Here is a 14,224-nt window from a genome sequence, read left to right as displayed (position 1 = left end):
AGATTTAAAAACAAAGATTATTTTATGATAATCAGAGCAAAATTACTTATACACGTCATTTTTGTATCGTAAAAATAAAATATTGGGTATTACTATAATCTTATTATGAGCTAAATGAAGTAAAATTTAATTAAATAGTAAGATTATGTTAAAAGTAAACATATTTAATTTAAAAATCTTTATATTTTCGATCATAAATTTTTTTTAGTTTAATGAACGATTTCATGACAAAATTCCATTTTAAATGAGTTTAATTAATTTTTTTAATAAAAGACAAGCAATTTCATTTCGATAAGAAAAAAATCTATATATTAAAAAAAATTAATGATCAAATATTTGGTATTTCCCTATCATTTTGTACGTGGGTTTTACATCCAAATCCACAACCAAAATCTCATCTCCCGCTTGAAAATTGAAAATTAATTTTAAAATTTGCGCCCCTCATTTCAAAATCACCGATTATTTATTTTCCTTGCTTACTCTTGCTTCTTCCATAATTTCACATTCTTGTTTCTCCCTTTTTTTGTGCGGCCCTTGAAGGATGATATTCAATTTTTGTTTATGTTAATTTTTTTAGCTTCGTAATTTTTTTCATTAAATATGATATGGAATTGAGATTTCACAGTGCAATCAACGCATATCTCTTCACATTTCAGAGCTCTATTTTTTCAGTATGTCGATGAAGTAAAAAGAAAGGAAAAGAAGAGATGCTTCCATTGATGATGATACAAGAGAAGGTAATATCAAGTCTGGGTTCTTCAAAATTATTTTTCCATATAAATTTTCCTAATTTTTTACAGGTTTGCTTAATGAGGTTGTGCTGCACTACCACACGACAGGTATGTGGAAACAAAATGGAAGTTCTGATATTTGACTAATAATAATTTGATTAAAATTTTATTTCTATTTTATTAAAGTTATTAAGTATTATTATATGCAAGACTAATTATATATGTTTTTTTTTTTTATCTTGTGGATTATTCAGGTAGTTATTACGAAGCAACATATTATGCTCCACCAAACTCCACCAAATATATGGAAGAGTAATCTTAGATCTTCTCAATATACACAGGGAACGAGATAGTATTCGGATAGACTTTTGTTTTTTGTTTTTTGTTTTTCAAATGTTACTACTTGTGGATAATAATAGTTTGTTAATATTTGTCTATTTGAATTTGTTAATTGTTAATTGTTAAATTTAAAGGATTTTGTTACTTAATTGATGGTATTTATTTATTTTTGTTTTTTATGGATAAATTATATTTTCAATTATTTATTTTAATTTGGAAAATAAATTTAATTAAAAAAAGAAATCTACTACTAAATATGCTTTAAAAGATATAAAACCGTTTAATTCTATATCCTATCCTATATTGAATAGATGTGGTGAAGAAATTGGCTCCATAATCATGAATTAACATGAACTTGGAAATGGTTCTAAATCAATTATTGTAAAGACGGTTTAACAATGCTCTTAAATCATTGACATGAAGAGAGATTTTAAACCACCATAAACCTATGACTTTAGGAGTAGTTTAAATGTGCTTCTAAAACCATTTATTCAAGAACGGTTAGTGTCCACTCTTTAATTCATGGTATTTGGAGCAGTTTAAACCGTTCTTATATTTAACAGCTTCAAGATCGAACTTAAACCGCTCTTAAATTATTTTGTTTCAAAGCGGTTTGAAATCGTTGTTATATGTACGACGAATAAAATCGGTTTCAAACCACACCTGTAGCCAATAATAGGAGCGGTTTTTCTACTTGTACCATCGGTTTAAAAAACCGCTTTTATAAGATATAGGGCCACTGATAAGAGGAGCGGTAATGAAACCGGTGGTAAAAGCTGAGGAGCGGTTGAAAACCGCTCCTATAACTCATAAAAACCGCTTTTATAGGCAACTTTTTTTGTAGTGAACTAATGATGTCCAACTCGTCCCTGACCACTAAAATCCGATACCGTGTTTTAGTTATGCGAAAAATAAAAAAAAAACAACTAAAACCCGGGTCGGGGACGAGGTGGGGAAACCCGAAATGACCCGAAACTTTTAATTATTATTATTTTTAGGGAAAATTACAAATTTAGTCTTGTATATTTGTCACTTTGCGATTTTGGCCTTTATGTTTTCACATTTCAGTTTTAGTCCTGCATGTTCTGATTTTTGGCAATTTCAATCCTTTTTATTCAAAAATGATTACGTGACACTGTACATGTCAGCTCCACATCAGCACTAAATTGGTGCCACGTCAGCGCCACGTCGAAAAAAAAGACTAAAATTACCAAAAAAATAAAGATAGCGGACTAAAACTGAAATCTGAAAATATAAAGGACTGAAATCGCAAAGTGACAAATATACATGACCAAAACAATTTTTTCTTATTTTTATATAAAATTAAGATAGATTTACTACAATTTTATACGTTGTAAGTTTGAAAAAAATTATTATATATTGATATAATAGATTTTCGTCATTTAAAGTTTATTTTGTACAATTTTTATTTTTTAAAATAATTTTTACTTTTGTAATAAGTATACTTTAAATTTTCTACAACTAAAAGTTCAAATTTAAATTATATATAAGCTTATATTTTGTTATTATATGATTAAATTAATATTACTATTATTTTGTGTGTTTTGAATTTTTATTTAATTATTTTGTTAAAAAAATAAAATCGGGTTGATTCGGATTGATTGGGTTAGGCGGGTTAGGGTTAGGGTTAGGGTTTGGGTTGGGCATTTTTTTGGTTGATTCGGGTTCGGTTCGGGTTTGGGTTGAGAAATTTTTAGAATTATTTTCGTCAACCCGATCCGGACCCACCGACCCACCCGAATTGAAACCCATATATATATATATATATATATATATATATATATGAGAATATCCAGACACCCAATATTTAATTAAATTCACTCCATAATTCTGTAAATTTGGTACAACTTTACAAACATATAACAATAACAAGTCATGAAATATATATCATTTCAAATTTAAAGGGCAACAACCATAGCGTAACTCACATCTCAAATTTCTTCAACAGATCACAAATTAATTCTTAAGGGTGAGCTCAGCACCTTTTTAAATGCAACCCCATAATTTCATGAAATTAATGTGGCAGTTTACAAGTCCCTTATAATTTTTATTGAGTAAAAATAACTAGATGGTTTTTGAAAAATTCAGTCTATAAATAAGGGTCAAAAGTTTACAGAAAGTAAGGCTCAACCACGAAAAATCAGCTAAATTTGTCCCGAAAACTTGTTTTCGAGACAAAATACGTCGTTTTTCCCGTGGAAAGCCAGATTTCTGGTAATTTAATGCCACAAAATTTAAAATTTTGGGAAGAAGTTTAAAAGCATTGCGAGATTTACCCTTATTAATTTCCAGTGTATAAAAATCTTAAAAGAGACCAAGAGATTTTTGAGCTCCTTGGTCTCCTGCATGGTCCAGCTTTGCTTGTTTGTTGCTCTCCAGCTTGAGTCCAAAATGAATGTGAGGAAAATGTGCCCACTGCAAAAATGAATAAATAAATATAATGAATAATAAATTAATTAATTTGTCACAACTCTGTGTTGATTTTTCCTTGTGGACATGTATAAAATCTAACCTTTATAGCTTTATTTATTTTCTTTGTTTCATACGCTGTCCTCTTTTGCATTTACATGGTGGATAGAATGATGTAAGGGGAAAATTATGGCTGTACACTGACTCTAGGTTGTATTCAGGATTATAATTTGGAGTTTATTGTATCAAATTGAAATATTGAAAATATACACTTCTTTCTTGTGAAATTTTAATAGACACCCTAATCTTTTGTGATAGTTGCACGTACGTTTAACTCTTGCCACAACAAACTATTGAATATGTGTTGTTACGACATCTAAGCAACTTTTTTTCTACAATGTTATGTCTATAGTATAATATTAGGTTTATAGTACAAAAATGTCCATTTATTTTAATATTTTTCATATTTACTCAAATACATCACATGCATATTTGTGAAGAAAAATTATGTATTCTGATGTGGGTGCATGATGTGTTTGTGTAGATATGAAAATTATTACAATTATAGAATGTGGCTTTCGTATTATAATCCTAATATTATAAAAAAAATTGATTATTTTGACAAAAAAAACAGCGTGCGTAACAAACTCATCGTACCAAGGGTTAAACGTACAACTATTACGAAAGGTTAAGGCCGAGATGCCTGTTAAAATTTCACATGACAAAAATGTGTTTTTTCAATATTTCATAGGGGGTTTGGTGCAAAAAACTCTTATAATTTGTATGGTAATCATAAAAGTACTCTTGATAGATAATTTTCTATATATTCTCTATTACGTACACCCTCGAAAAAAATGACACCCGAGTGTAAATTTAAGTGTACATCCATGACTCAAAAAATATATATTTTTCATTCAGTATAATTTAAAGATTAAACACATTATTCAGATATGGTAAAAAAATTATAATTTTAAAAATAATATTTTTCGTAGATCGATTGAGAGATTTTTATTACATGACCTGTAAGACAATGATATATGAGTTTTTGTGATTAATATATAAGTTCAAATGCCTAGAAAAGTTATCATTTTAAAGTAAATTCTTATTATTATTAATTTTTAAGAAGTAAAGTTTTATGCGGATTTATGAAATATGAGAGAGAAAATAACTAACATTTTTCGCAGCTGTGCTAAAAGCTTCGCGATGGCTGATTTCTGGATTGCTGGCTTTTATCCTCTGAATCTCCTCTCTGTAAATTTCACAAATTAAACATAAAATTATATGGGTTAGCAAGAAATATAGTTCTTTTCGAATTATCATTTTATTTAAAAAAAATTAATTAACGGTCTTCATCAGTAGGGGGAAGAATCCGCACGAATCGGATTTTTTAAGGGAGGTAACCATATAGTTTTATTTTTTGGGACAAGATTTTAAAAATCAAGTAGCTAATATTTAAATGAATAGTTCTTAAGAGTGCTGACTGCTCAGTGCCAATATTTTTTAAAGAAAAAATAGAAGAATATATTAAATTTGGAAATTTTACAAATTTGATCTTAAATACTCGATTCTTTGCAGTTCGGTCACCTATTGTTACATTTCAGTTTTAATTTAGTGTTTTTAGTTTTTTTTTTTAACTAGCGTTTTTTCAATGTGACGCTGATGTGCTGTCAACTTGACATCGACATGAGTTTTATGTGAGTAAAATATTAATATTGGCAAAATTTAAATATACAGAACTACTACTTATTTTCGATAACATAAAATATCAAAATCAAAAATAATCAAATATTATAAAACGAGCGAGAAATATTTAGAACTTACTTTATGAAGCGATTATATGCAGATGGAACTCGTTGTCTTTTCTCTGGGGCTGTAAAAAAATTCATAACAGTGTAAATTATGATTCCGAGCTAATTAAGAATTACAAACATATTTAAACAAGGATAATATATTTTTAAAATTAAATAAATAAATAAATAAATTGAAAACCAAAAATATAATAATAACAATGACATCACGACCACGCATGTGTAATATGAATGATTCAGTATACAATATGGTGTATCGATTATTTCTACTTAAACGTGAAGCTGAAACTTTTAAAGGAAGTGATCGTTATTTTCATAACTAACATTAATTTTTAGAAACTGGCATAACATTAAACCCATATATTTTTATAAAACAATATACTATATATATACATTATAGTTACACATTTCTTCTTAATTTCTTTTTATATATTGCTCAGCTTTTTTTTTTTTTTGCGGGTGGATCTCTTATGAGACGGATCGACCCGATTCATATATAAAGCTAAATGTAATTTTGATATAAATAATAATATTTTTCAAAGGTCAAGTCAAAGAAGAGATTCACATAACAAAATTAACTTGAAATACCATATCATGATAACCACTTTTTCATTTATTTGCCGTTTATAGTAGTACTATGATAGAATATGCTCAACAAGTACTTAAGGAAAACCTGTAATTTTGGTCCTATGCATTTTTATTCTTACAATTATGGTTATCTACGTTGTCAAATATAATTTCAGTCTTATTCTTATATTGTTATAAGTTGTTGGAGATTTTAGTCATTTTTATATGGGATATATGTTGTGACACTGAACATGTCAGATTAGATTAAAAATTGATTAAAAATTGTAAAAGTATAAAAATAAAAATATAAATATAAAGATTGCGGCCAAAATTGAAATTTTAGCACATATGTAGGTGATAAAAATGTAAAGAGAATCAGTTAGCTCATAAAGTAAAAATACAATTACAAATGTACAATATACCATTAATGGGAAGATTAACATAATTTCAAAAAAAATTTAAAATATCATAGGAGAAACGTCGACTAACAGGTTATCTCGAAACCAATCATGAATATTATAATCATCCTTTAATTAATTCCCTTAGCTAATGAATTGTGATTTAATTTATGAACAAAGATATATGTTTCTTTTTTTATTTTCCCTTTATTTTTTAAATGTTATAAAAGTACTAGTGTAAAAATGAGTTGTCTGAAACTGTAAAGTCGCAATCGTAACAGGTCATAAATGAAGCAAAAAAGTCAGGTGCTCCTTTTTCGCACAAAACCCATCAAAATTTTACTTGATGACAAAGTTGTCATTTTGGCTCTTACAAATACAATACACTACTTTGAAATCTAACTATGTTTCCAATTCAAAAGTGAGAAGACAATACTTCTCCCTTTTCCTGGCCTAATTATTATAGGCATTTACCTAGCTGTATTTTTTTTATTATTATTTATGAGACTGTTCTTGTATAATGTGTATAGGGAAAATTAATTTCAAAACTACAACATAATTCCGCTTATATTGAGTTTCAAGCATTTATTTAGTCAAATTTCGCCTTAGTGCCTCTTATGGGGAAAATTTAATTTCAGAAACTACAACATAATTCCGCTTATATTGAGTTTTAAGCATCTATTTAGTCAAATTTCGCCTTAGTGCCTCTTGTACATTTAGGTAGTGTTTGTGAGAGCTTCTAGGAAGCACTTTCCAGCTCTTCTTTAACAAAATTTGAAAATTCCTAGAAGCTGTCCCAAACACTACCTTAATCCGATTTTCGCTATAGAACGTTAACAGGATGATATGAAATTATGGATTATATATGGGGTATTAGTAATATCCAGCTTCGCATCAATATTCTGGCCAAAAACATAATAATATTTTTTTTAGAAAAAAGAAACTTATTAGGGCTAAGACAAAAATTTAACTAATTAGAAGACCAAAAATTTGACAAAAATTTAACTAATTAGAAGACCAAAAATTTAATGGTATACCAGTTCTTCTATGCTAGTGTTTCGTGAATATATATTAAATTATTTTGATAATAAATATCTTCGTCCGAACAATCTAAAATTTATATTATCTTAAATAAAAAGTGTAAATCTTATATATGTGCAACTGACTCACGGATATAGACGGGTTGACACGATTCATATTTACAATGAAAATAACTATTTTTATATAAAAATAATATTTTTTCATGGATCGGGTCATATTGGAGATTCGTCTCATAAAATTAAAAAGTGAGAATCACATGAATTTTTGTGAATAAAAACTTTCAAGATGACTTTTATAAGTGTTTCAAATAATTTATTAGAATAATCATTTAAACATATTAATCAGATTTAATTTAATATTTATGATGTTTCATAATAATTTTCACGTATTCAGAATGATATAGTTATTTAACAATAGAACAAATTATTAAATTAATATGGGTAAGATTGAAATAGATATATTAGTTTATTAGTGAATTTAAGATAATATTGGTTTATTTTTAAATATTAAACATTATTAAAAAAAGGATATATATGGATAATGTTTACATCCATAAAAGAACGAACCATTAAACCAAATTAGTTAGTATAGTGAAAATAATAATAATAATAATAATAATAATAATAATAATAATAATAATAATAATAATAATAATAATAATAATATATTCCTCATATGTTTGTCTTAAATAGTTAGATATTCTATTGAATTCATTACTAATTCATATGAAATGTGATAAAATTAAATGTGGCCATTATTACTCTTAATTGAACATTAATTATTATTGGTATTTTCTATTGCATTCTTATTTAAATAAATATTTCAAATCCATTATCATGTCAATGTACTGATCTAGCTTAAATCAGGTTAAGAATGCGTTTAGTTGGAGAAAGCAATTGAGTACAATCATTTTTTTAAAAGTGTTTTTCTTAAAAAAAAAAAACTATTTTTTGGTTACAAAATCCGTTTTAAAAAAAACATTGATTTAAGTGTTTGTTTAGAAACTAGAATTTTTGTTTTCTTAATCCTTCTGCTTCTAATTTTATTTAAGAGTAAAAACAGAAACACTTTACAAAATAAAATTTCTAACCTTTTGGTTTTCATCTAATAACTTGGATCTTTTTGTTTTGTTTTGTTAAAATTATTTAATAATTTTTATTTGACACTGATGCTCTTCTGTGTAACTAACATAGCGAGAATAAATCAATATTACATAAATTGGATTAAATCTAAACAAAAACAATGGGAAAAAATAAGGCAAAACAATACTGATCAATATTTTAGAATGAGAGGAAATAAGTTTGTGGTTCTCCTTTATTTTTGCTTAGATATGTAGATTTTAATGTGTACAATATAATATTTATATCTCAAAAAAAAATTTATTATTCCACATGATCAGCCATATAGAAGAACATTCATGGTGTCAAATAACTAATATTTGATAAAATGAGTACTGCTTTCGGACAAAAAAAACAAAAAATTAGTAAAAATAGTTTTTTTGGTTATTAACTTTTTAAATTTTGATTTTGGTACATTAATTTTTATTTTTTTTTTGGTAATTTTGGTCCAATTATTGACGTGATACCTGCAATGCTGATATGACATCGGAAATTAATGACACGACACCATAAAATGCTGACATGTTAAGCTCACGTCAGTAATCGTACCAAAATAACTGAAAGCTAAAAGTCAGTGTACCAAAACTAAAATTTAAAAAGTTAATGGACCAAAACCGAGAAATAGATAAGTTAATAGACAAAAAAATCATTTTCCCTTAAAACACATATCAAAATTAAAAAAAAATTCCAATTTATTGAATGAAAACCCAACATGAATAAGTTACTAGACAAAAACACAAAACAGACTAATTTACAATTTTTCATTTAAAAATATATTAGATTTCACAACATGTATAATGTATGTAGGAAGAGCAGAATAATGAACTTACGTCGAATTGGAGCCATCTTTGGTTGTTCATACTCTGCCGGCAATGATCCAATTTTGTTCCACTTTGAAGATGAACAGTTATCTTTAACAGCATTCTCACTCATAAAGAGTTGTTTCTGAATCTTAATTCAAGAAAATAATGAGATTTAATTTTTAGCTTACACAATAGCTAGCTAGTCTTTTTATATTTATTTTTCTAGTTGTTTATGTAGTTTATATATGAATATAACTCATAGAAATGTTTTCAATTTTTTTTTAAAAAAAAATCACAATTGGTGGCATATATATCTTTTGACCTTTCTTGCCTCAATGTTTTCAATGCATGACCTTCTGGTTTGACAGAAAATGCATAGTTATAAGAATCATAATATATTCACAAGAAAAATTTTAAATTTGTTATGATATTGTATATTTGACTTTTAGAATATTTAAGTCCTAATTTGCTCTATTTGTTTCATCTGCATTTCATTTTTTTTATTTATAATCTTAGTCTTTCACAAAAGAAAAAAAGACTAAAACTGCTAAAATTTGAAAGATGGAAGACTAAGATTAAAATTTGAAAATATAGAAAAAATAATTTACAAAGAGAAATAATTGCCCTGTTTAAAGCCGAAGAGGTATATAAAGTAATTAACCTCCAATCCCAAATCACATAGGACAATAAATATTAAAAAAGAGTAAATTAAGTATCATTGATCAATTTTTTTTTTCTTGATAAAAGATCATAGACAAATTTTAGAAATCAAAATTTGTGAGGGGAAATCAACCAAGTATTGATGGAATAAAATCCTGCAAATTAAGGGTAGACGAAACTAGATGAACAGGAAATGATGTGGAGACACTAAATGAATTTTGACTATGGATTTTCTCTAATTTTAAATCACGTGTTAAACGACGATAGACGTAACCGCTAAAAACAAAGGTATGTTAATGTTGGACGGTGAAACATATATATATATACGTACGTTAATTAATTATTCGTGTCTGATATGATATGACACAATCTCTCCATTTTTAATTTCAGGCAACAAGAAACAACTGTAGAAGAATCCGAAACAGTACTGCTAGCTGAATTATATATTTGACCCAAAACAAAACAAATAAAATAAAAAGAGAATTAATTAATTAACCTGCTGGAGATCTTGAATATTATTATTCAGCAGCGAGTCCCCCATATTTACCGACAGCAAATTCGCGCAATGCCCGCATCTCACCGTTGCAATTGTGAACATGCTGCTCAACGGAACACTTACCTATATATGCAAAACCTAGCTAGATATATAGTCTCATATATATATAATTAATTCTTTATCTAAATGCATGACCAAATTCATTTATTATTTAGTTCTTTCACAAAGCAGAGGGTAAATATTTGAAGAAATATATATATATATATATAGAGTTTTGCTATGCTGTCCACCTCTCGTGCCCACCTCCATGCCCACCTATGTGGTGGCAATCATCCAATGGATGAGATGAATCACATACAAATGGTTCATTCAATGGATGATTGCCACCTCATAGGTGGGCATGGAGGTGGGCAGCATAGCAAAACTCTATATATATAGAGTTTTTTTTTAAGTGCCCAACACTATATGCCCTCTTCATGCCCACCATGTACAATAGATGAGTTGACCGGTATAATAGATGAGTTGACTTGTACATGGTGGGCATGAACTGGGCATATAATATTGGAAACCATAAAAGAACTCTATATATATATATATATATATATATATATATATAGTTTGAAAACACTAATGTGTTGAGAATATGGGAAGGAAAACCATTGAATATGATTTCCCAATTGTGTGAAAAGAAGGCCTCAAATCTCTCTTTCGTTTCAGTGCTACTGACTTTTTCGGAACAGCTCTCTGACACACCATGCATCACTGCTTATATAATTCATTTTTATTTTATTTTATTTTTGTGTTTGAGAAGAGAAGAAAACGACGTGACTGGAACGGAATTCATCGAGCACTAGGGCCAAGAATCATGATACAAATTAATACTAGCTATTATGATTTCAACATATATATATATATAATTATTTCTTCTTGAAAAAATATATATCCATGACTTTGCTAACGCCTACCCATGAGATTAATATGGATAATGATAACTTGATGGATTTTGTTGAAACAAACAGCTAGCGGAAATTAAGTATTACATTTTCCAATTGAAATGCTCGTGTTTTTTTTTTTTATAATCCATCGGATTGAGCAACTAAAAATCAAATGATCACATAATGGAAGTTCTCATATGCGAAAAATTTTCTAAAAAAGGAAAAGGAAAAGAAATCACTTTTCTTTATATGCAATGATTTTCTTCTTGCAGATATCTGTAAAAATTCTTTGGTTAAAGCAACGGCATTTATATGCATTTTAACAAGTAATAGGATCTCAAAGCACTAATTAATTTTTCACACACACAAACAAACAAATGTGTGTAAGAAACTAAGAATTCAGTTACATGTCAAGAGTATAATTCCTTGTGATCTTGTGCGTGGTATATGCAGCAGAATTTTTGAGGAAAAAATTTAGAGTTTAATGTGATCAAAGTACAAAAGAAAACATATCAGAAAATTTTGATGGGGAGCTAGCTAGCCCTATTAAACGGAATTAGAGTTTTCCGGAATATTATAATATATATTTAATAAACTATACTAATTGGGTTTCTATAAAAGAAACATATAAAAATATAAAGCAAGCTGATAGATTTTGTGGAGATCATTAGGGTTTTACACATTATTATTAATAATTACCACAAAATCTTGAATTGAACATATCGTATTATTGTGAAATCTCCAGTTCTTTCTGTCAAAAACATGAAATTTGACTTTATCTTACAGATTCTTGAAAACGTTTATCACAAAAAATAAAAGAGAAAAACATGAAATATCATATAACAAGAAAGAATAGACGAAACCCATGATTCTTAAGCTCCAATAGTGTAGTACTTTTATTGAAATAAAAGTAATTTTTTTCCCATCTGCTAGCTCTATAGATTATCATATACAGATCGATGCATATGCAAAAAAAAAAATAATGGGAAAATAGTAAAAAATTAACTCTTTATTGCTAGGCATGTTTGCTGCACCGATCATATAAGCCCTAATTAACTAGGTTAAATTTTCTGTATATATATATATAAAAAAAAAAAAAAAAAGGACTTCTAAGAATTTTTTAAATGTTCAAAATTTGAAAGAGATCAATTCAGTAACATAATTATACCGCTAGAATGGTGTTGCAGAAGTTGCACTGAACGTAACAAACACGTTCGGAGATCATTTCCTGTGACATATTAGCCGGATCGACGAAGATTATCAGAGATTACAATAAATTTTTTTCTTGAGAAAAGCCTAAAGATTTTTCTTGAGAAAAGCCTAAAAGCATAAATTTGTGGAATCAAAGGGCTCAGCTTAACTTCAGTTTGAAGGCAAGGTGCAGAAACAAGAGAAAAAGGTAATGAAACTGTAAGGAGAAGAGAGAGAGAGAAAGGGATAAAATTATATCTAGGTCAGATACAGTGATATAACAATATGCAGTGTCAAGAAAAAGAAATTAAGTGTCTTAATTAAACATATATGATAAAAATAGAAGTTAGTATATGGTCTTTATTTCATCTCGTATTTTAAATTTCATTTAAAAAGATTTATGCCTTTGGTTTACTAACAACTATATAGTGTTATATATTAATGTTATTATAGTGATCTTCTTTGACATTTTTCTTCTTATTCATGACTATCATTCGAAAAAAAAAACGTGTGGTCCCGTACGTACATATGACCACTCTTGAAAATTCATTATCTCATAGTTCCAAACTGATTTTTTTTTAATGCTATATGGTATGAAAAAATTTTAACAATTCAATTTCAATATTAGGAGTGGATAACCCATGAAAATAAGTGGGACTCATGGAGACGATGATGCATAATTTTTCAGGAGTCGCGCACATAGACTTTGCTCTCCGAAACGGAGGGAAAAATTTGAAAAATTGAGTAGCTCAAATGTTAAGCGGTCAAATATATGTGTGTTTCTCTTTCATGAAATTATTTTTAAGTTTAGTTTCAAGATTATATGTTTTTATCTGAATTAATAAAAATGGCAACGTGATATAATTAAGTTCAGTTGATATATTTGAAGTTTGGAAATGGGGTAATTTGAACTTTGAATAATATATTTGTGGAGTCGAGCGAGTGTGTGTGGGGAAGAGTGTGCCATTATGATTGAGAGAATGAGTGGGTGGGAGTCATCTGCTTTTTCATGTGTAGGCATAATTGTGTGTGTAGCGGACGAGGGGGGCGCATTAGGTGGTAGATATATATATATAGATATATATATGTAGCATTTTCATTTCCTTCAATTTTTTATTAATACAGTTGAATTATTTTTTCATTTATTTGTGTTTAATTTATAATATTCGGAAAAATATTGCATGTTTGAGAAAAATTAGAATGAAATTTTTTTATTTTAATAATTATTTATTAATATAAAATCGTGAGATTCAATATTTATATATGTTTAATGTATCAAAAAGATATAGTCTGTATTAATTACGGAACCCATCAATTATTTGAAATTATAACAAACACACATACGGATCGATCTTTCTCCCTATAGGACAATAATTTACACAAAGTTGTAATTCATAAAAAAAAATAAAAAATAAAATGTATGATTATAAATCTGACACCAATTCTAACATTAAGTATTTATTGTAGTGTCCATTGCGGATTTTTTTGTTAACAAATTTGTAAAAAAAAAATATATAAAGAATATTTATTTTTGCAGGTTGCAAATATTTTCTTACCTTCGCTGATATAATGCTGTTTGGATTAATAATTAATTAGAAAGAAGTGTAGATATATTTGAGGAATGGGTTAAATGAAGCTATATTATGTTGTTTATTTATTAATTTAAGCATCCTTTAAGCACAAAAGACGAATGTACTTTTTATTTAT

The 14,224-nt window shown here is 27.6% G+C and overlaps 1 protein-coding gene and 1 long non-coding RNA gene across 4 annotated transcripts; one reads left to right on the top strand and one right to left on the bottom strand.

Annotated features, from left to right (window-relative positions):
• Nucleotides 1–487: 487 nt before the first annotated feature.
• LOC140877537 (uncharacterized) lies at nucleotides 488–1,131 on the top strand. Its single transcript, XR_012149285.1, has 3 exons — nucleotides 488–737; nucleotides 801–839; nucleotides 986–1,131. It is a non-coding gene; the product is annotated as an uncharacterized lncRNA (long non-coding RNA).
• Nucleotides 1,132–3,278: 2,147 nt separating this feature from the next.
• Nucleotides 3,279–12,809, bottom strand: LOC140886422 (putative axial regulator YABBY 2). 3 transcript variants are annotated; one of them, XM_073293001.1, is made up of 6 exons: nucleotides 12,495–12,809; nucleotides 10,392–10,514; nucleotides 9,263–9,383; nucleotides 5,322–5,370; nucleotides 4,674–4,749; nucleotides 3,279–3,506 (listed from the first exon to the last, which is right to left on the bottom strand). In XM_073293001.1, exons 1-6 carry the CDS (start codon nucleotides 12,561–12,563, stop codon nucleotides 3,396–3,398), a joined length of 549 nt encoding a protein of 182 aa, XP_073149102.1. In that variant the 5' UTR covers nucleotides 12,564–12,809; the 3' UTR covers nucleotides 3,279–3,395. The 3 variants fall into 3 exon arrangements, with proteins under 3 accessions (XP_073149102.1, XP_073149114.1, XP_073149108.1); XM_073293013.1 differs by having other exon boundaries at nucleotides 9,263–9,377; XM_073293007.1 differs by having other exon boundaries at nucleotides 9,263–9,385; nucleotides 10,397–10,514.
• Nucleotides 12,810–14,224: the final 1,415 nt, after the last annotated feature.

Source organism: Henckelia pumila, chromosome 1 (assembly GCF_033568475.1).
Source record: "Henckelia pumila isolate YLH828 chromosome 1, ASM3356847v2, whole genome shotgun sequence".
Taxonomy (NCBI): Eukaryota; Viridiplantae; Streptophyta; class Magnoliopsida; order Lamiales; family Gesneriaceae; genus Henckelia; species Henckelia pumila.
Note: the sequence above shows the minus strand (reverse complement) of the source record. Positions and strands in the feature narration are given on the sequence as shown.

Coding starts and splice junctions, on each gene's coding strand:
- LOC140886422 (XM_073293001.1), bottom strand. CDS start 12,563: ATGTCACAGGAAATGATCTCCGAACGTGTTTGTTACGTTCAGTGCAAC. Junction 5,371..9,262: donor AAAGATGGCTCCAATTCGAC/GTAAGTTCATTA, acceptor ATTTTTTTACAG/CCCCAGAGAAAAGACAACGA. Junction 3,507..4,673: donor TTAGCACAGCTGCGAAAAAT/GTTAGTTATTTT, acceptor TCATTTTTGCAG/TGGGCACATTTTCCTCACAT.